The sequence below is a fragment of the Pelophylax lessonae genome, assembly GCF_965119305.1.
Source record: "Pelophylax lessonae genome assembly, chromosome: 3".
Lineage (NCBI taxonomy): Eukaryota > Metazoa > Chordata > Amphibia > Anura > Ranidae > Pelophylax > Pelophylax lessonae.
Window position 1 is genome coordinate 370,367,695 of NC_138770.1, and position 23,710 is coordinate 370,391,404.

The following is a 23,710-nucleotide window of genomic DNA, read 5'->3' on the forward strand; positions in this document are numbered from 1 at the left end:
CCCCCACAATGAATGCCTCAAGGATCTACAAGACCCAGCAAGAAACAAGGTACTATTGCCACCCCCCTCAAGATGCCAGGCGCCCCATTTACACAACCCCCGGAGGGGGCGGGAGAGAGAGACAGGGCACAGAGGCCGGGTACCTGACAGGCCAGGGGGATCTTTTAGGAAGTACAGGTTTTATTATCCCTAGGAGATGGCCCACATCCCCCCCAAGGCCACCAGTGGCAAGGGGGGGTCACATTTACTAACCATACCATGGACAGGGTGGGTTCCGCTCTGGGCAGACCTCCTCCCACCCGAAGTGGGGGTGCTGCCAGCCGAGGGGTACGCTGCGACTCAGGGCGTTCCCGGTTGTCACATACCGGTGAGGCATTGGCTCGCAGGCTCATCCCCATCTGGAAAGGGGCACCGTCGTGGCGAGGCCTAGTGCGGGACTAAAACCTGCTCACGCTTGTAGGACCATAAGGAACTAGATTATCCAGTGCGAAACCCCAGCCGGCATTGCTTGCAGATCACCAGGAGGATCCCCCTGAACACTAGCTAGCAAAGTGAGTAAAGAGAATTAAAACAAAATATTCTGAAAAAAATAAAATAAAAAACTGAGACCGAAGTCCCAGCAGGAAACCTAGGTCCTACTTCTTCTCTAGGCAGAAACAAACTGGTTTGCTGAGCAGAGGGTGTGTGGGTTATGCCTGTGGGGACGGTCCCGAGGGCGTGTACATTTACATTTTTCCTGCCTAGACTAGTCCTGCAGGGGGCAGCATAACCCATTCAGCTAATGAAGATGGAGGCTGCGTCTGTCAATGGACGATAGAGAAAAGGGATTTACGGTAAAGATAAAAATCCAGTTTTCTCTATCGTTCATTGACAGACGCAGCTCCATATAATTCTTGACCATTGGGACGTCCCAAAGCAGTATTTGCATGAGGGGTGGGGAAAAAAAACGCAGAAAAAGAATGTAATTCCCAACAAGGCTAAAACTTTAGCCAACCAGAGAATATAGTGCTCAACCAGGAACATCAAGAGCTCACCCGGACAAACGCCCTGAAAAAGACTAAGTCTCTTTCAAACAGCAGCCTACAAAACCTTGCGGCCAAAAGGAGCATCCGAGGATGCCAACACATCTACTGTATAAAATTTTTTGAACGTGTGTTGCCGCCTTGCAAACTTGTAACACTGACGCCTGATGGCGAAAAGCCCAAGAAGCACTCAGCGCCCAAGTAGAATTCGCCTTCACAGGGAAAGATGGAACCTGACCCTTCAGCGAATAAGCCTGAACCACCTAGAAATTGTCCCAGCAGACACAGCCAATCCCTTTCTAGGTCCTTCCGTGAGGACAAAAAGAGAATCAGATTACCTAAAAGATTCAGTAGATGCCAGGTAAACCCTAATCGCTCGAACAACATCCAAAGAATGCAAAGCAATTTCCTTAGGATGCTTGGGCTAAGGACATAAAGAAGGCAGCACAACGTCTTCATTTAGATGGAAATCAGAAACTACCTTAGGAAGAAATGACTGACTAGGTCAAAGTACCACTTTATCTCTATGCACCACCAAAAAAGGTGAAGGTTGGACGGGAAGAACCTGTCCGACGGCCGGGACCCTAATTCAATCTTGTAACCCAATTGGATCAGTTCCTGAACCCATTTGTCCTGAATCAAGGAAGTCCATGGTTCCGGAAAGAAGCAAAGGCGCCCCCCACCCAGGAAAAAGGGCGAGGGCGTCCATTTTGCAAGGATTTGTCCGCATATCTTCTTGGAACCCCCATTAGACCTGAATGGCTTGGCTCCTTTCAACTGCGACCTTGAGGTACGAAAGGGCCGCCTATGAGCAGTAAATGAAGGCCCCCGTTGCCTTGCCCTTAGTGGATTGGGGAAGAAGAGTACTCTTCCCACCTGTAAGGCCTTTGATCAACTCATCCATGGAGGATCCCCACCTGTAAGGCCTTTGATCAACTCATCCAGGGAGGATCCAAACAACCTGTCCCCCGTAAAGGGAAGGTCAGAAAGCACCTTTTTGGTTGCCTGGTCCACAGACCAGCTTTTTAGCCACACAGTCTAATAGCAACCCCCACCACAGACACTCTGGCTACCAATGGAGCCGCATCCAGCGACGCATCACAAATATACAGAAGGGCTTGGTCCATTAGCTATATCAGGCCTGACGAAAGCTGCTCCATTTCCAAGTCACCTTTCAGTAACTTCGCCCATTCCATTATGGTCTGTGACACCAGACTGATCACAAAGACCGCTTTTAGTATTGAGCCCGCTATCACATACATATTGCAGGACAGAGACTCGAGCCGTCTATCCACGGGGTCTGTAAATACCGGGGACTCCTCCACCAAAACCACAGTAGACTTGTTTAGTCTGGAAACCGGATGATCCACCTTTGGTGGTATAGTCTATCTAGCGGATACCGCATCCGCAAAGGGGTAGCGCCTTTTAAAGCGCTTTGGCACCACTAACATTTGTTTGATGCACCCCCCCCCCACTGTTCATTGACAATGTTGTCAAAAAGCTTGGAAAAAATCTTGCCTGACGTCTGGGATTTGCGGGTGCCAAAAGACCCCTGCGTCCCTGACGCTGTAGACTCATCCGCCATTTTTAAGGATTCCGGCACTGACACTATAAGTGCCTCCACCAGCGCACTTTCTTGCGCGGCTGCTGATGAGGATATATCCTCCCTACCATTAGAAAGCAAAGACTCCGATCCACCAGGATGGCATGCATCCGCGGCGGCCATATCTACTTCAGAATCTGAGAAAACTAGAGAGGCAGGGGAAGGCATAAGGTACATTTTTTTTTTAAAAACGAAATACACTTTTGATATCAGGTTTTCCAAAACTGCTGTAAATGCAGACAGGGACTGCGACCCGGAGGGTCCCATAACCGCACTGAGGGGGTCTGAGGGTGAGATTTGGTCCTGGGACTCCATATTTACTTAATATAAAAAAGTGTCACTAAGAAAAAACTGTAAACCAGGATGGACGCTTGATTCTGTGCTCAGGCACCCGGCGACATAATCCAGCGGCATCCACAGCTTTATAGGCAGATTCCACCATCCATCCTTGCTTATATACCATCCAGGCTTACTCCACAATGTCCCAGGAAAAGGAAATAGGAGAAGGGACCAAAGAAATTAACAGCTTTCTTCCCGCTGCCACCCCGGGGCGGTCAACAAGATGGCGCCGGCAGCCCGGGCCTTGCCGCCTCGGAGCAGACACAGGATCACTACACGGACCTCCCGGAGGATATACCCACCAGGGGACACACCACTGAAGGTACTCTCTCCCCGCATACATCGGCGCCTACTAGCCCCTCTTGCTGCAGGCAAGTAGAGTACAGGATGAGGCTGGGGCACAGCGCTCAGGCCCCTGAACTAGGCCTTAACAACATTAACCCTATAGCGCAGGACATCCTGGGGACATCTCCTATAGCCACATTCCCCACCACAGACCAGCATATGTTAGACACAACTTTAAAAGAGATGCTGCTCTCCATCCACACTTCCCTGCAGACGGACATGGTGACACTTACCAAGCAGTTAGCAGAAGTGCACACCTTAAGGGACAGGGTCCACAACATTTAAGCCTCCATTTCTGATATTATAACTACTGTCAATGACCTGGTAGAGGCCCACGAGGAAAATATAGAGGAGAGACATTGGCTCAAAGCAAAAATAGCGTACCTGGAGGATCACTTCAGGAGAAACAACCTTAAACTCCGGGGCATCCCTGAATAAGTGCAACAAACCGATTTTAACAAATTTGCCTTAGATCTTTTTTCCGCAATCCTCCCTGGAGCGACACCCTTGGAGTTAATAGACCGTATTCACAGGGTCCCAAAACCTTCTTTTCTTCCTCAACAAACTCCCCGTGATGTATTACTGCGGGTACACTTCTACCAGACAAAGGAATCCATAATTACGAAGTCTAGAGCCATAGGACAGTTTCCTGATCCGTATGCTAACATCCAAATTTTTGCTGACCTGCGATCACAAAAGCTCTGAGAAACCATAACCTCCCTTACAAATGGAAACACCCGTCTAAAATTGTAGTTGAGAGAAAAGAAGTTTCAAACTCAATCACCACCCTTAAAAGAGGCCTAAAGCCCCGTACACACGTACCGATCGTCGGCCGAATGATCGGCCCTCTTTTGTCCAAGGCTGTCGTGTCTGTTGAAAACTGCAAAAGACTGCACACAAATTTTGTCGGCCAACAACAGCCGACTGCAGAAGTGATGTCATGTGATGGTCAACTTTCCTTGTCTTTTTTCTTTTCTGAGCATGCCCAGTCTTGCTAATCTGCTGTCTGTCGGCCAAAATCTGTACTGACTGGCGAACAATCGGCCGTTCTGGTGTTGGCCAACAAAAATTTTAATGCCTGCACGACAGATTCTCTTCGGCCGAAAATGCGCTGTCGGAAGCATCATACTAACAAGCCTACAATCGGCCGAACGGTCATAGGCCGAATATTTACGGCCGACAATCGGTACGTGTGTACGGGGCTTAAGTCTGCTCCAATCTTGGGTTATCATCCCTAAACCTGCCCCTCCAGCAGGGGCGAAAAAATCCCCAGGAAGACTGACAGCAGTGGCATAATGCTCCACCATGCAGCAAGAGAAACACTTGACAGCTTCATGTGAAATCCGGCTCACACATGGCAGAGCTCGCCTGGTTCTGGTTTGCCCGTTTGGCTGTAGACTTTTACCACCCTCAAAGAAGGAGACGGCTGATTATACCAGATATCTCCACCTTGCATGCTTATCGGATGTTCGTTTGTTTTGTTTCTTTCAGGTTCTTGTAGCTCACAAGTATCAAGCAGGAAGTACCAGCCTCACCCAACACAATGGACCCTTTGCCATGCCACTAGAGATACCTTGTACAACTATGTCCGGATTGTTAGCGACCCTTCTCCGGGCCAACGCCCTCTACGAGTTCTTCTCTACAATATCGAACATACGGATATGTGAGTACATGCACAGCACACCAACCCAAACACTTAAGAACATTAAAATCCTATCAATCAATGCTAATGGCATAAACCACCCGGCAAAACAGGCGTCACTGTGGCGCACGGCTATTAAACACTCTAGCCAGGTTGTCTGCGCCCAAGAGACCCATTTTCAAGGTGAACATGCTCCTAAATTTGCCCATAAAGACTTTCCCATTGTATTCACAGCCTCAAGCACCAAGAAACAAAGGGGTTCGGATTGCGATACAAAAAAAACCCTGGACTTCAAACTTCTTAATAGTGTATCGGACCGTAACGGCAGATTCCTCATCATTGTGCGCTCCATAGCAGGCTTTACTATGACTTGGGTATCAATCTATGTCCCCAACACTCACCAAATCAAATTCCTCAACCAATAATAAAAAGGATCCACTCGGTCCAAAAAGGACCCTTATCTATATGCAGAGACTTCAATCTACCACCCTACAGACTCATGGACACATCCACCCAATGTTCCAGGCACCAACAGTCCTTACAGGGATTCCTGCACCGAAACTACCTTTTTGATGTGTGGAGGTGCCACCACCCCTCCGAAAGAGAATACTCGCACCATTCCTTTGTTCATAATACATATTCTCGCATAGATGTGATTTTAACGGATAAGCTGTTTCTGCAGAGGACCGCAGACTCAGAGATAGCCCATGGTCGGTTCACGCCCCTATCAGTGTTTCCCTTACAATCTCCCAAACCATTCCAACACAAAAACCATGGCGGGCCAGGGGATGAATTCCCGAAACCCTAAGTCATCAATATTGGGTATAAATTCCGTTTTCTCTTACGTCCTCCGACAGTCGCCGCCTCCTCCAAGTCATCACTATTGGGATGTCCCAAAGCAGTGTAGACATGAGGGGTGGGATACGCAACCGTAGAAAAGGCAACGCAGTACCCACAGAGAAAAGAACCTTACACGCACAGTAAGAGAACCTTCTGGGCAACAGAAAACAAGGCTCAACAGGAGCAACAGCGCAGGAAAGCAAATAACCCAGGGTATAAACAACCCCAACAGCCAGGGACCCACAAAAAACAAGGGTCCCCTATGGCACTGCCGCACTGAGAACTTTGAGGCCAAAGGAGGCATCAGCTGATGCCAGAACATCCACCTTATAGAATTTGGAAAAGGTGTGCACCGACGACCAAGTCGCAGCCTTGCACACCTGGGCAACGGAGGCACGATGCCAATAGGCCCAGGACGCACTCAAAGATCTGAGAGTGCGCCCTAACAGGGAAGGGTGGAACCTGTTCCTTCAAGGCATAAGCCTGTTTAATGATCTGTCTGATCCATTTGGCAATGGTCGCTGCAGACGCAGCCATGCCCTTCAGAGGTCCCTTTAGGAAGGACAAAGAGGGAATCCGTCTTCCGAAAGGACTCCGTAGACGACAGGTACACCCTGATCGCCCTGACAACATCCAAGGAATGCAAAGCAACCTCCTTAGGATGCTTAGGCTTCGTACAAAGCGAAGGCAGGACAATGTCCTCATTAAGGTGGAACTCAGAGACCACCTTAGGAAGAAAAGACGAATGAGGTCGCAAGACCACCTTATCCTTGTGAATTACCAAGTAAGGAGAGCGGCAAGACAACGCCGCCAGTTCCGACACTCTGCGAGCCGAAGTGATCGCCACCAAAAAGGCAACCTTCTTATACAGCAGAGGCAACGATATCTCCCGGATGTTTTCAAAGGGAGCACGCTGTAACACGGACCGAACCAAGTTCAAGTCCCATGGAGGTAAAGGCTCCCTCCTGGGAGAAGCCAAATGTCGCAACACCTTGAATGAAGGTGCGAATTAAGGAATGAGACGCCACAGGGCGTTGGAAAAGAATAGCCATTGCAGACACCTGGCCCTTTATTGTGGCCAGCGCCAGGCGCTGGTCCACCCCAAACTGGAGGAAAGCCAACACTCTCGACACCGAGTATGAGTGAGGGGAGAACCTCCTGGACTCACACCAGGCGAAGTAAGCTTTCCAGGTACGGCAATAGATTTTACCAGATGAGGATTTCCTAGCCTTGATTAGAGTAGGAATGACCTCAGGGGAGAGACCCCCGTCTCTCAGGACCTGGGTCTCAACAGCCAGGCCGTTAAAGCCAGCGACTGTAAAGCAGGATGGAAGATCGGTCCCTGAGACAGTAGATCTTCCCGCATTGGCAGCCGCCAAGGAGGCGCCACTGCCAGGTGAACAACGTCGGCGTACCAGGACCGGCGTGGCCAGTCCGGTGCTACCAGAATCACCAGGTGCGGTTCCGAGGCTAACCTGGACAACAACTTAATCGGAGGAAAGGCATACATCAGACGATACTGATACCAAGGGGCCACCAATGCATCCGAGGCGTCTGCCAGAGGATCGCGCGTTCTTGCCACGAACCTTTCCACCTTGTGGTTTAGCCGAGACGCGAACAGATCCACGTCCGGGGATCCCCCCTTTGCACACAGCATTTGGAAAACCTCCGGGTGCAGGGACCATTCCCCCTGGTCCAGGGTCTGGCGGCTCAGATAGTCGGCCTGCCAATTCACCACACCCGGAATGTGAACTGCTGAAATCGCCGGGACATGAGTCTCGGCCCAAGACGGAATGTCGGTAGCCTCCCGGGCACTCCTGGTGCCCCCTTGGTGGTTGATGTAAGCCACCGCGGTAGCATTGTCCATCTGTACCTGAAGAGGACAGCCCCGAAGTCGATCCAACCACTGGAAGAGACAAAGTTTTCTCGCTCTCAATTCCAACACATTGATCGGAAGGGAGGATTCCTCCCCCGACCAAGTGCCCTGGGCAGACAGGTTGCCCAGGACTCCACCCAAGCCCGACAGGCTGGCATCCGTGGTAATCACCGTCCACAGTAACAAAACGGAAAGATTTGCCTTCCAACACTGCCGGGGACTGGAGCCACCACAGAAGATCCATTCTGGTACGGCGACTCAATGAGACACTCAGATCAAAGGACTGAGGTAGTCTGTCCCACCTGGCCAGGATCTCCGCTTGAAGAGACTGTGTGTGAAACTGAGCAAAGGGTATCGCCTCGAAGACTGATACCATCAACACCAGGGACCGCATGCAGGTCATGAGCGACGAAGATGGATTGTCCCTGAGGGACCTGATCTCGTCCTGCAGGGTCCTGGAGCTTGTCCTCCGGCAAGAACACCTTTGCCTGAGCAGAGTCCAGGATCATTCCCAGATTGGAAAGACGAACCGAAGGAGACAAGTTCGACTTCTGCACGTTGATGGTCCAACCGAACTCCTGGAGCGTTTGTACCGTGGTGGACAGATCGCGCAGTAGGTTCTGGCTGACACTCGATCTTAAGAGGAGATCGTCCAGATACCCCAAGACCGCAATGCCCTGTGCCCTTAGCAGGCCCAGAACAGGCGCCAACACTTTGGTAAAGACCCTTGGAGCCGGAAGCGAGACCGAAAGGCAACGCTACAAGCCGATAGTGGTCCTCCGCGATTGCGAAACTAAGGTACCTCTGGTGACCCTCGAAAATGGGGATGTGCAGGTACGCATCCTTCAGGTCTATAGAGGCCATGAATTCTCCTGGGCTCAGGGAAGCCACCACCGAACGGAGAGATTCCATACGAACTTCCGTACGCGCACAAAGCGGTTCAGCTTTTTTAGGTCCAGAATAGGACGTACCTTGCCCTCCTTTCTGGGCACAGTGAACAGATTGGAATAACCTGTCCCGATGAGGCACCGGGACAATCACCCCCTGGGCAAGGAGGTCCTGCACCGCTTGATGCAGGTCCTGCAGGCGCCCCGGGGTCAAATGAAGATTTGAGGGAAAAAATCTGTCCGCCGGCCGGGAAAGGAATTTGATCTTGTATCCTGATCGAATGATTTCCTGAACCCACCTGTCCGGAATTCGGAGCAGCCAAGGTTTGAGGAAACCGCGCAAACGTCCCCCCACCCCTGAAATGGGTGAGGGTGCCCCTTCAGGCAGAGGCGGATTGACCCGCCGTACCGGCATAGCCGGACTTTTGCTTGCCCGCCCAGGGCTTCTTCTGGCTACCTTGGCCCTTGAAGGGCTTGCCCTTGGTTTGATTCGGAAAGGCACGAAAGGACCCTTGATTGGGTCGAGAGGTGGAACCCCGCTTGCCATGAAAGGACTTGTTCTTGGGGTTCTGGGGCAGCATGGTGCTCTTACCTCCCGTGACACCCTTTACCAAGGTATCCAAGGCCTCGCCAAAAAGGCAAGACCCTGCATAAGGAAATCAGCAACAGTTTTCCGTGATGTCTGGTCAGACGACCAGCTCTTCAGCCAGATCAGTCGATGGTTAAGCACCGCAATACTAGAGAGGCGCGCTACCAAAGGGGCTACATTTAAGGTCGCATCGCACAAATACATGACTCCTTGGTGAATTTTATCCACCATAGCCAGCGTGGCAGCGGGGGCAGAATCAGACGTGAGGTTTCATCTAAGCACCTTAGTCCAATCAGCCACCGCCTGAGCCACCAGGACGGACACAAAAACAGGTTTGAGTAAGGAACCCGCCACCGTGTAGGAATGGCGGGCTAGAGACTCCAACCTTCCATCCGTGGGATCCCGAAAAACCGGGGTTTCCTCAGTAGGAATCAAGGTAGCCTTGTTTAAGATAGGCCACAGTGTGATCCACTTGTGGAGGCACACACCATCGCTATTCCATAGCCGGAGCAAAGGGATAAAGCAGTTTAATCCGACTAGGAACCAAGAATGGACATTTTAAAGTGCGCCACAGTTCATTTACAGTGTAATGAAACTCAGCGGGGCAGGGAAAAACCTGTGCCGACTTGCGGGTCCTATGTGTACCAAAAGAGGACACAATGCCCGGAGGACTGGGCTCATCCTCCAAGTGTAGTGTTTCTTTTACAGAAACCATCAACTCATCCATGGTCGCGCTTTCTTCAGGCGACCCCGGGGGAGAAACATCAACCCCCTCCATCTCCCCCTCAGACCCCAGAGGGTCCAAGGATGAGCGAGACCCTGAAAAGGGCACGCCCGCCACCGCAGCCACATCACCATCTGAATCAGAGGAGATAGACAATCTGGGTCTTTTCCTAGCAGCACGTGCAGCCATCAGTACCTCCATTTTGGACACTAAAGACGCCACTACGGCGGCCAAGTCAGGTATAACAGGCGCCCCAGCAGGACTGGGGTCCCCCACCAGAGCTGGAGGAAATTTGCTATCCTGAGAATCCATTGCCAAAGTTAGAAAAAAAAAAAACAACAACAGTGCAAAAAAAAGGTACTGGCCCTTTAATACCGCTGCGGAGTGCACAGCCCACCGCTATATGTACAGTGACTAAAGACCCCCAAAAGGAGAAGAAACTGAGCCAGGAATGACAAAACAAAGTTATGGAAGAGACAGTCTGCAGAGCCCCACAGAGTGTTACCACATTGATCGCTGCTTCAGAGGAAAAGGAAGTGAGGTCAAAAGAGGCTGAACTATAAGCTGCAATAACCCAGGGAAAATGGCTGCCTATAGAACTGAATGGGAGGCTTCGGGAAAATGGCCGCCGAAAATGTGCTTGGAACCCTCCCATTCAGTTCTATAGGCATCTGTGATGGCACCAAAACAGCATGTAATGTAGCCCACAGTGAAGCCAGACATGCATGCCCATAGTAAAAATGGCGGACCGCGTGGTTTTTCCCCGCTGCGGCCGCCACACTCATCGTCTGCACCCCCAGAAAAAACACCGAAGTGACACAGGGGAAGGGGCCCCCAACAATACACAGCACAGCAGCGCATGTACAAAAGACCCCCGCAGGGAGCCCCACACAGGCACAGACATGGGGGACACACAGCAACACAGGACTGCCACCCCAGACAGAGGCTCCACACAGAAGTACTTACCTGTACCAGATGACGTGGGGTGCCTCTATGAACGGAAAGCGGCTGTCCTCATCTGACAGGGAATGCCGTTTGCCAAGGACAGAACACTGCAGCACCACAGATGTGTCCAGTGAGGTAGCCACCTCACAGGCTGCATCCCTGCTGCGAGCAGGGATGGGTCGTTCATAATGCCAGGACGAACACATGGCTGAACGCTCGATGGCGGGCTGGGGGTCCCTCTCACCCTCTGCCCTGGAGAACCAGGGCGGTCAGTCCGAATCCCAGCTCCGCAAGAATCCATCTTCATCCAAAGATCCGACTAAAACTAAAGCTGACAAAATAAACAGCTAGTAAATCAAAGAAAAAACCGACATTTTCAAAGAAAATCAAATAAAAAATTAGAAAGGCTGAGACTGTAGCCCCAGCACAGGGAAAGCCTAACTACTCCTGACGCTAGGCAGAAATAAACTGAGTTGGGAGTGTCACTGCAGGGGGGTATTGACCAGTGGGACAGCCCCCATGGGTGTGTCTATGCAAATGCTTTTGTTCTTTTGACTAAGTCTTATGCCTAGCTACTCCTGCGGAGAGGAAGACAATACCCAATAGTGATGACTTAGAGGAGGCGGCGACTGTCGGAGGACGTAAGAGAAATGCAGATTTTCTCCATAACTCAGTAACAGAATTTTTCCACGATAATGTGGGGTCAGTATCGGAGTCTGCGACCCTCTGGAATGCCCACAAGGCATTCAGTAGGGGATTATTGATTCAACTGCACCATAGGACAAACAGGAAGAGGACTCAGCAACTAGACAGACTAGCAGAGGAAATGAAATCCATAGAATCCCAAAACCAAACCTTCACCTGCCCTGAAACAGAAACTCGTAATCCTTAGGCAAGAAGTCAGGTCCCATCTACCTGACACCTATGAGAGGAACTTGAGAAAATCTAAAGCTTAATACTATGCCACCAGCAGCAAGGCAGGTAAATTGTTAGCCGCCAAGATAAAAGGCCAATGTACCCAAGCCAAAATTAAATCTATTATACATCCTTTTTCTGGTGAAACGCTACATGACCCTAGAGATATTTCAAATGCCTTCAGTAGTTATGATTCGCTTTCTAATCTTCAAATCTAGCCTTACCACATCCCCCACCCCAGAATTAACACATTTCTCGACACTAAAGCCCTTCCAACTCTCTCCCCCCGACCAAGTTGAGTACCTGAATTCTGTAAAGCCATAGATTCTTTACCTACAGGTAAATCCACTGGTCCGGACGGACTCATTAATGAATATTACAAGCTGCTGAAAGAAGCCCTAGCTCCTCACCTATGCACAGTCCTTAACGATGCCGCCTCCTCTTCCAGTTTCCCAGCAGAGATGCTAAAGGCAACAGTGATTACCCTACCTAAACCCGGTAAGGAGCCTAATGCTGCACAAAATTTCCGCCCTATTTCTCTACTTAATACAGACGTAAAGCTATACGCCAAAACAGTTGTGAATAGAATGCCAATCCTGCCGGGCCTTATCCATAAGGACCAGGCGGGGTTTACGAAAGGTAGACAATCAGCGGATGCAACAAGGAGACTTAATATTATTCATGCCGCCACCCTAACCAGAATGCCTTCTCTGCTTCTTTCGCTGGATGCAGAGAAGGCGTTCGATAGGGTTCATTGGGGGTACCTCCGTGAAGTGCTCAAACGATTTGGTATAGAAGGAAGGATGCACTTCGCAATCCTTGCCGTGTACGCTAACCCGTCCGACCAAGTCCTAGTGGATAACCTGCTGTCCAGGCCATTCGCCATTACGAATGGTACGAGACAAGGGTGTCCTCTTTCTCCCCTCATATTTAACTTAGCCATCGAGCCACAAGCCCAAAAGATTCGCTCGGACCCACACATTACAGGCATTCGACTAGGCCCACAAGAGGACCGCATTAGCCTATTTGCGGATGATGTTATTTTAAAGTTTTTTTTGCCTTTCAGCCCAGGATTAAACATATTCTCTCAGAGTTTGGGTCAATATTATATAAAGTTAACAAAGCTAAATCCAACATCCTAGACCTGGGGGTGGATGGCACCACTAGAAATCTCCTTTCAAAAACCTTCCCATGCAAATAGGCGGATGCAGGTATCACATATCTAGGTATAACTCTCACCAAATCTACCAAACACCTTTTCCAAGCCAACTATGCCCCATTCAAAACACAGATGGCCAGAGAACTCCAGTCCCTAAATTTGAACTCACCTGGTCAGGCAGACTGGTGGCGTTCAAGATGTGCACTCTGCCCAAATTATTGTATCTTTATAGATCCCTGCCCATACCGATTCACCAAGTCATTCACGCAATCGCTTCAATCCATACTGACCCGATATCTATGGCAAGCAAAAAGAGCCAGAAGTGCATTTTCCACGCTATTGAAAAATAAATCTGTGGGGGGGCTCCTCCATGCCTAGCCTAGAAGACTTATCAGGCAACTGTACTGTCACAACTACGTGAAGGGTTTCAACCGACCCCAGAAACGCTTTGGGGGAGTTTAGAACAGGAAACAATCCCACACAGGAATCTCTCCACTTGGCTGTTCAGCAGGAAATGGGGAGAAAGCTACCCTCCCACCTGTCCCCTACAGTCAGTGACTCCGCCATTTCATGGCAAAGACTGACAAGGGGGAGCTGGAACCTGACACCAACCACCACCATAAAAGAGCTTACTCCAGCTCATCCCTGACATCAACCTAAATCCATGGAACACCACCCCCCCCCGTACTAATAGATGCACTATATGCTAACGGCACCCCAAAACACTTTTTTCGCAAATATCATCTGAATGGTTCCAATAGTGCCAAATTACCTCATGCTTAAGTTAAAACCCCCAAATACGTGCCCAGACCCCCTTAAAACTATAGATTTATCTAATGTCCCCCTCGAACGAGGCCAAAGGTATATCAACTATTTATCCACTGCTCAGAGAGAAAAAAACTTTACCAAAACCCCACCCCTCCTAAAATGGGAGCACGATCTTGGGACTACATTCACCCCACCCCAATGGACGAAAGCATTAGCATCCGGTTAGGCCACACTTAAAGCCTCACACAGGGAACTGCACCTAAAAATTTCCCTACAATGGTACCTTACACCGACCACAATAGCGAAATTTAAAGGAAACCTCTCACCCACATGCTGGAGAGGATGCGGACAAGAAGGCACACTTAAACATTTACTGTGCGATTGCCCCCCTATATCCGCACTATGGATGGAAGTATTCCATCTACTCTCTAGGATCATAGAGCACCATGTCCCACCCACGCCGGAGTTGGCCCTGCTGAATCTAATGGTTGAAAATCTCCCTTCACAATCTCGCAAAGTGGCACTTCACATACTCCTTGCAACTAGAATATCCATTGCGAGGAAATGGAAATGTAGCGACCCACCTATATTAGATATAATAAACACCACACAAACTCACCACATATATGAACTACTTATGACACCCAACTACGAGCTTTACCAAAAAGAAAAAACTAAGTGGCAACACTGGTACAATACCTACTTTGCTAAGTGAATCCCTTTTGGTATACTAATTACCTATCCTGTATAGCTCATATAATATATATTTTGAACACTAGATGGCAACAAAGTGAATTCCAAGCAACGCATATAAAATGTGATATACAACTGCATGTAACAACAATTTTTGACACTAGATGGCAACGATTGTACACCATTAATATAGCGCTTGAACCTGATATATATATATATATATATAAATAAATATATTTTTTTTTTCCCTACTGAGTTAATTTTTGTTACCTGCTACCTGTTATTTTGTTCACCTTATCTGTTACTTTTTTGAAAACTCAAAAAACATTTAACCTGAAAAAAAAAACGACGGACGACACACTTACCATTCCAACGGCCTCGGGTAGGCACAACTCCAAACAGACTACCTCTCAACCCAGGGTGGGGGTGATAACGGTCAGGGGGTATGCTGCGGCTCAGGTTGAATGCGTCCCGGCGAGGTGTTTCACTCACAGGCCAGCCCGCGTCCATCGGGGCTCTGTTGGGCTATTCTAGACTATAACCTGCGCACGCCCGCTGGCCGGGCTTGGACACCTTAAGGATCTAGCATATCCAGTCCGAAACCCAGCCGGCCGTTGCTTGTAGTTCTCTCAGGAAATTAACTAAAAAATAAAGTCTTACAAAAAGGTTCCCATAAATAAAAAAATAAAAAAACAGCTAAGACCGAAGTCCCAGCAGGGAACTAGGTAGAAACAAACAAGCCTATAGCAGTGTGTGTGGGTGTATGCCTCCAGGAACGGCCCCATAGGCTTGGTAAAGCTTTTTTCTGCCTAGTGTTCCATTTCTGTGGTCAACCCAATGACCAAGAATAATATGGAGCTGGGTCTGTCAATGAACGATCGAGAAATATAAATGTACAGTAGGCGACCATTTTTTTTTTTTTTTTACAGAAAATGAGCTCGGTAAATACGCAGTTCACAACTCAATAAAGACATGAAAAGATAGAATTGTGTTATCAGCTTAAACACTTTGTGTTTGTCAAGAACGTTGCTGTATGGCAAAATACTGAAGAAACCCATTTATTCCAAGGGGTTCATATGTGTGTACGTGTGTGTGTGCATATAGACGCACACAATTTAGGAGTCTTCTGGATAGACTAGCATATGTTGGACCGAGTGTAGGTGTGTTTTTTATGCTTTAGCAGCTTTGGGAAGCGCTAAATAAAGTTCATGTACATAAACATTGCCCATATAATCAACTGCAATTTTAGTTTACAGCCTGAGCAGGTTATAATATACTAAAAGCATCACCAAATGACGCTACCAAATGACAAATCTCTAAAGGTGCAGTCGCCTGATAGATATTTTTTTTTTTTGTACCTCAAAGCGAGTTCTACCCAAAAGTGGAACTTCCGCTTTAAGGCCTCCTCCCTGGCTCCTGACAGAGCTTTTGGGGAGGAGGGGGGTTCAGGTTCTTTGACAGGTACCTGCTCCCGTTTCGGTCGCCTTAGGAGAGTGGAAGTTTTCCTTCCCGAAGTCTTCTGGGACACTAAAACAACAGAGAGGTGGCCCTAATGGGACTTTAAATGAGGTTGAATACAATAGTCATAGAAGGTCAAAGAGTAAATTTTATTATCAGATAAAAATATATGATAAATGTAGGCATAAATATATAACATAACCACAGGCATAGTTGCGTGCATATAAAGCATGTTTAACATAGTAGAAAAATAGCAGCATAGCGGCAATTGAGACATAGTGACAGCATATCAACATGGATATTGCATGACAATAAATTAGTATGGAAAAACTCTACGCGTTTCGTGGGTCCCTACGCCCACTCATCAGGAGTTTGTAGGGGATTCTGAATTGGGACAGACATAAGCTAAAACTCATGTATGTCAGCATGGAAAAGGCCAGCAGCAGCTGGCAACCATGACCGTGAGTTTGAAAACACCGCCACCACCGCTGTTGCAGAGGTACACAGTGTTTTTAGTGCACAGTGTACCTCTGCAACAGCGGCGTTTGCACGTGGTGGCAGTGTTTTCAAACTCACGGTCATGGTTGCCAGCTGCTGCTGGCCTTTTCCATGCTGACATACATGAGTTTTAGCTTATGTCTGTCCCACCGTACACATGACGTTAGGGATGAGACGTGCATGCAGCCCATGTGCCAATTCAGAATCACCTACAAACTCCTGATGAGTGGGCGTAGGGACCCACGAAACGCGTAGAGTTTTTCCATACTAATTATTTATTGTCATGCAATATCCATGTTGATATGCTGTCACTATGTCTCAATTGCCGCTATGCTGCTATTTTTCTACTATGTTAAACATGTTTTATATGCACGCAACTATGCCTGTGGTTATGTTATATATTTATGCCTACATTTATCATATATTTTTATCTGATAATAAAATTTACTCTTTGACCTTCTATGACTATTGTATTCAACCTCATTTAAAGTCCCATTAGGGCCACCTCTCTGTTGTTTTCGTATATATTAGGGATGGAGGTGTTTACAATTGCGAGTGTTAGACCATTCCCTTTTTTACTTCTTCTGGGACACTTGACAGGTCCTAGAAGACTTCAGGACCAGTCAGAGTGCAGCACCGCTCGCACATGTGCAGTGGGTGTCCGACACGCAAGCTGTCATAGCCGGGTGCCCATAGTAGAGATGCTGCCGCTGCGGAGGGAGAACACGGGGAGTACATAACTGCAGCGAGTACACCCCTGAATCGTAGGACAGGTGAGTGGCTTTTTATTAAAAGTCAGCAGCTACACTTTTTGAAGCTGCTGACTGTAAACAAAAAATGACTGGAACGCTACTTTAACTTTGTTTGCCTAGGTAGTAAACAATTTAAATTAATGGCCTTACAGGTGTACTACTTGCTTCAGGAAAAGTAGCCTTCAGAATGGATGCAAGCCGAAGCCGTAGAGCAGAGCTTTCTTTGATCATTGAGCCTGTGGAGGTGTCAGTGAAGTCCATTTGTTGTTCTTGAACACTTTCAATTAGTGCAGGACAAGATGGTTCACAAAGAGCTGCTTCAAACTTCTTTGTAAACTTAAAAAGTGTTCTAAAAGTAATGTAAAAGATAATATAATATATTAAGACCAAACAATACACTGTTAAAAAAAAAAAAAAAAAAAAAAAAAAAAAAAAAGAACAGCAGCATTTTAACAAATGTCTACAACAAAACCTAGCTGCCCACACACTCTGCCAGGCAGACTCAATTGTTTTATTAAATGTTAAAAAATATATAATTTTTTTTTTTTCAGTACTGCCTAGTAGTTGTCCTCATGCCAGATATCTTCCCTTTAATTTAGATCTGTAGGAATCTGATCTAGTAGAATCTTTTCGGACTTGTCACAATTTCTTCTATGCAATTGCTAATTTGTATTGTTTTTCTCCTCTGCAGTTCAAAACCATTTAAAGTTTTTTTAAACCCCCAACAGAAAAAAGGCAGCTTACTGCTAAGTGTCTCTTTCAAGCATGTCCCTTTCCTTCTGTACACCTAATATATATTTTAACCTGGTGAACCAGCCTCTAGAGCTGCTAGGGATATCACGCCCACTCCTGAGACTCCACAGGGGTAGCGTTGCCACCTTAGGTTTTCCAGAGCTTGCTCCTATTAATTCATAAGCAGCAAATTAGCCGCCCATTTAAGAGCTGCCAGATATGCAGCTCAGCTATGATGGAGCCACAGATGAAAAATTCAGAAACAGGAAGAACCTGTAACCTGTGTTGGTCCAGTCAAAAACCCAAACAAAAAATAAAAACCTTCTAGGAAAATTGTATTTTTAAAATGTGCAGTTACATTTTAGAGCTTTACCATTATTAATATACTTTGTTGTAAAACATAAAATGCTTTAGGTAACTATAACACAAACTCTTACCGATGTGTCTTTTCGACAGACTGTTTCACGGACCAAAAGCTGACATCATTCCACCTGGATATTTTCACAAAGTCCTTAAGATACAAATACATATATTACCTAACATTTTACAATCCAAAAGATGTTAGTTTAAAAATATACAGCATGGATGATACAAGTAAATCCATGAATAGTCAACTGAAGTAGCATACAAGAGCACGCAGGAAAACTTTTGACTTACCGTAAAAACCACTCCTCTGATGTTCACTGACAGACAGCTCCTAATCTTCATGACCATTGGGTTACACTGCCAACTACAGGAGTAGAACACTAGGCAGAAAAAGAATCTGGCTATGCCTATGGGCAGTCCTAGGGGGTATACTTCCTCTCTCTACTATAGTTACTCAGTTCTGTTACAAGCACTGTCAGAAGAATAAGAACTCCACAGAGGGGTGGGTGCTGTGTCAGTCAATGATCAGAAAAATGGATTTTACGGTAAGTCAAAAACTGTTTTTTTAATCAGAACTTACCGTTAAATCCCTTTCTCTTAAGTCCATGAACAGACGCAGCTCTTATGCTTCTTTTACCATTGGGTTATGCTGCCCCCTACAGGAGTAGTACTAGGCAGGAAAAAAAACGTTTACCACGCCTACAGGGGCTGTCCCTATAGCCATATCCCACACACCCTGCTCCAGCATACCAGTTTCGCTGCAAGCAGTGAGAAACCATCCCCACATCAGAAGGGCGGGTGCTGCGTCTGTCAATGGACTTCAGAGAAAAGGATTTTACAGTAAGTTCTTACAAAAATCCAGTTTTCTCTATTGTCCATTGACAGAGGCAGCACTTCTGCTTCTTATACCACTGGGACTTCCCAAAGCAGTGTAGGCATGAGGGGTGGGAAGAATGCAAACCAAATAGTTAACGTAAACTCCAAAGGCTAAACTTAGCCAACTGGGTAACATGAAGCTCAACCAGGAACAACAGGAGCTTACCCATGAAAGAAAAAACCCCTTCAAGAGAAACAAGCGAGTCTCTTTTAAACAGCAGCCTGCAAAACCTTGCGGCCAAAGGATGCATCCGAAGATGCCAACAAATCTACCTTGTAGAATTTTGTAAATGTGTGCACAGACAACCAAGTCGCCGCCTTACAAACTTGCACTACAGAGGCCTGATGGTGAAAATCCCAAGAGGCACTCCGCACTCTAGTAGGAAAGGAAACCTTCTGGGATAAAGAAAGCAGAGAAATCTCACTAATGTTCTCAAAAGGAGGCTTTTGAAGAACAGACAATACCAGAATGAGATCCCACGGAGGCAACAGGGATCTTCTTGGGGCGCCAGATGACGCATCCCCTGAATAAAAGTTGGAAGTAAATAGCCAAAGCAAACACTGGGCCCTTGATTGTGCTCAAGGCCAAATGCTGCTCAACCCCTCTTTGTAAAAAGGCCAAAACCCTGGGTGCAGCTTCAGCCATTCACACCATGAAATGTACGATTTCCATGCACAATGATAAATCTTCCTAGAACTCCCCTTCCTAGCCGTCAACAGGGTAGGAATCACAGATTCAGAGAGACCCCCATCTCTCACACCTGCCCTTCAACAGCCATGCCGTTTAAGCCAGTGACTGTAAAGCAGGATGGCAGATCTGTCCCTGGGACAGCAGATCCTCTCTCACTGGAAGTCTCCACGGAGGATCGGCAAACAATTTTACTAGGTCTGTGTACCAAGACCGACGAAGCCAGTCTGGGGCAACCAGGACGGAATTCCTTCCACCACCACCCTGTTGAGAAGCCTTGGCAAGAGTTTTATTGAAGGGAAGGCGTAGAGCAGCTATGGAGCTGATACTGGCTCCAAGAAGCCACCAAGGCGTCTGTGACGTCGGCCAGAGGATCCTGAAACCTGGCTACAAACCTCTGGACTTTTTTGTTGAAGCGAGACGCAAACTCCTGCCGGAGCTCCCCATGGTCACATAGGAGATGAAACACCTCCGGATGAAGGGAACATTCCCCTTGATCCAGGACCTGACGACTCGGGTAATCTGCCTGCTAAATCACCACACCCGGAATGTGGACTGCGGAAAAAGCTGGAACATTATCTTCTGCCCATACCAGAATCTCGGCCACCTTCTTGGCCGCCAGGACACAATTAGTGCCCTGGTAAGGAAGACTCCTCTGTTGACCAGGACCCCTGGGCACAGAGCTTCCCCAGCACTCCACCCCAGGCTGACATGCTGGCATCCATGGTGACCACCGTCCAAAACAGGGGTAGGAAGGACTTGCCCTGACAATGCTGGCCACTGGATCCAGCAGTATAGAGCAGACCTTGTGAGTCGGCTCAAGCGTATAATTTTGCCTAAAGACTGTGAATCCCTGTTCCATTTGTCAAGAATATATTTTTGCAGAGGTCTCGAGTGAGACTGAGCAAACGGAACCGCCCCGAAGGGTGACACCATCAGACCCAGGGCTCTCATGCAAGTCCGTAGTGAGGACAGATCCGTTTCCAACAGCAACCGGATTGCTCCCTGCAGCTTCTAAAGTTTTTCCAGGGGAAGGAAAACCCTCGCCAAGGCGGAATCTAGAGTCAGCCCCAGATAATCCAACCTCACTGAAGGCATCAGAGCAGACTTTTTTTAATTGATAGTCCACCAGAATTCCTGAAGGGTCTGAACTGTAATTGGCAGGTCGCCCAACAGAGCAGAGTGAGAGTTCGCTCTCAATAGGAGATTGTCCAGATATCCCAGGATCACAATCCCTTTTTGGCGCAACAAAGCCAATACCGGGACAAGTATCTTGGTAAAGACTCTGGTGTCCCCCCGTAGATGGGGATGTGTAGATACGCATCCTTGATATCGATGGAGGCCAGAAAATCCCCCTGATTTAAAGATGCTACCACCGACCGAATGGATTCCATTTGAAACTTCTGCACCCGCACAAAGCAGCTCAGAGCCTTGAGGTCCAGGATTGGACACGCCTTGCCCTCTTTTCTGGGAACCATGAACAGGTTTGAATAGAAACCTTGAAAGCATTCCTGTGGAGGAACCAGCACAATCACTCCTTGAGCAAGGAGATCCTGCACTGCATCTCGGAGATCCTTCAAGCGATCCGGAGACAGGCGAAGATTTGACTGAAAGAACCTGTCCGCCGGTCGGGACCAAAATTCGATCTTCTACCTGGAACGAATCAGTTTGTGAACCCATTTGTCTTGAATGAAGGAAGTCCAGGGTTCCTGAAAGAAGCGCAGAAGTCAACCCACCCCAGAAATGGGTGACGGCGACCCTTCATGCTGAAGAGGGCTTGTCCGCAGAACCGGACTGGCTGGTCTTGCCTGACCATGGCTTTTTAACCACTCCAGAAGCCCTGAACGACTTACCTTTTTCTTGCGCCCCGAGGCACGAAAAAAATAGTCTATGAGCGGTGAAAAAAGGCCCCCGCCTACTACTGGGTGCCTTACCTTTGGAGAATTGAGGAAGAAGAGTAGTCTTCCCACCGGTTAGACCTTTAATCAAATCATCCAGCGAGTCACCAAAAATCGCTTTCCCAGGAAAGGGAGAACTGTTAAGGCCTTCTTGGAAGCCTGGTCTGCCGACCAACTCTTCAGCCAAACCATGTGTCTTATGGCAATCCCCACAGCCCACACTGGCAGCCAGGGGAGCTGCATCCAAGGACGCAACACACAGGAACACCAGGGCCTGGGCCATCTGGTCCTTAAGTTCCATCAGCTCCACGGAAAAAAAGTCAGCATCTAGGTTCCCTTTAAAAATCCTTACCCATTCCTTAACTGTCTGGGATACCAGAGCAGACACAAAACTCGGTTTCAGGAATCAACCCGGCAACACATGAAGGTGGCGGAAAAGGGATTCCACCCACCTGTCCACCGGGTCTGAAAACACTGGGGAATCTTCCACAGGCACTATAGTAGATTTGTTCAACCTGGATACAGGGTCACTCACCTTAGGCAGTATCGTCCAACGGTTCAAAACCGTCTCTACAAAGGGGATAACGGCGTTTAAAACGATTGGGGCACTACTAGCATGTGCTTGATGCGCCGCCATTGTTCATTAACAATATCATGAAAATTCTCGGGACATAGGAAAACCTTGCCCGATTTTTGGGTTTTGCGGGAGCCAAAGGACACCCGTGTCCCTGCCGGTGTGGGCTCATTTGCAATTTTTAACGTTTCCCTTACTGAAACAATCAGGGCTTCCACCAAAGTGCATTCCTGCACTGCAGCTGAAGAGGACTGGTCCTCTTCACCATCCGATTGCGAGGACAGCGAATCCTCAAGGAAGGGGGTGTCCGTGGCGTCCATATCAGTTTCTGAATCAGAGGATACCACCGATGACGGTGAAGGCAGCGGCCGTTTTGGCTATTAATCTTTTTCATCACAAAATCGACCTTGGTCGCCAGGCTTGTCAGTGCTGCTGAAATTGCAGCCAGCAACTGTGATCCAGAAGGTCTGGTAGTCGCACTAAGGGGGTCTGAGGGTGAAACAACTGCCTGGGACTCCATAATTAGTTAAAAAGAATACAGTGTACTGTCTCTTTAAGAGCATGGTCCCCACCGGCGATCACCGTGGTATGCGGAGTCCCCCTTAAAAATATGCAGATAGCAGAGTGCGCAGGGATATGCCCACAGAGACCCCAGTACTTTTACCACCTCTCTGATAAACCTCCAGAGCTGATCTGTGCAGCAGGAAAGTGAAAGTCACAGGATATGACATCAGCCTGGATAGAATGTGAAAGGTCATGCTGATTATGTAGCTCCATAGGGCTACACAAAAAATGTCTGCTAATGCAAGTCAAGGGGAAGCACAGGGAAAATGGATGCACCATGCAGTTCAATGGGGAGAAATCCTCCTTACGCCCACACTAAAGATGGCTGCCCCCAGGGCGTGCCATGCGGTCAGGGAACCCCAAATTGGAGGCCACAGAGGATCTACAACAAGACCCAGCAGGAAAAGGTACCATTTCCACCCCCCCCCCCCCTAGGGCACCAGACGCCACAGCAATAACCTAATCCAGATAGGCCAGGGGGATCTTTTAGGAAGTACTAGGTCCTATCATCCCCAGGAGTGGGCCCACGTACCCCCCTAAGGCCACTAAGGGATATAGGGGGGCTCCATTTACTCACCATAACATGGACCAAGTGGGCCCCGCTCCGGACAGACCACCTCCCACCCGGAGTGGGGGTGCTGCCAGCCGAGAGGTACGCTGCGCCTCAGGGCGTCGCGTCCCAGCGAGACATCCCATCCAAACGGGGCTCTGTCATGGCAAGGCCTAGTGCAGGACCATAACCTGCTCACACTCTTAGGCCAGGCTGGGAGACCTTAAGGATCTAGATTATCCAGTGCGAAACCTCAACCCGCTATTGCTTGTAGTTCACCAGGAGGAACCCCCTGAACACTAACTAGCAGAAGTGAGTAAAGGAAATAAAACAAAATATTCTGAAAAAAAAAAAAAAAAACCTGAGACCGAAGTCCCAGCAGGAAACCTAGGACCTACTCCTTCACT

General features: G+C 48.2%; 1 protein-coding gene across 2 annotated transcripts in view; it reads right to left on the reverse strand.

The window, feature by feature from the left end:
- Window positions 1–23,710, reverse strand: part of MDN1 (midasin AAA ATPase 1) — a 902,759-nt gene that overhangs the window by 134,984 nt on the left and 744,065 nt on the right. For both annotated transcript variants that reach the window (XM_082250237.1, XM_082250236.1), the window contains exons 72-73: window positions 18,225–18,298; window positions 17,206–17,404 (exon numbers count right to left, since the gene is read on the reverse strand). In XM_082250237.1, coding sequence (XP_082106363.1) covers window positions 17,206–17,404; window positions 18,225–18,298 — 273 coding nt within the window. The remainder of the gene's footprint in view (window positions 1–17,205; window positions 17,405–18,224; window positions 18,299–23,710) is intronic.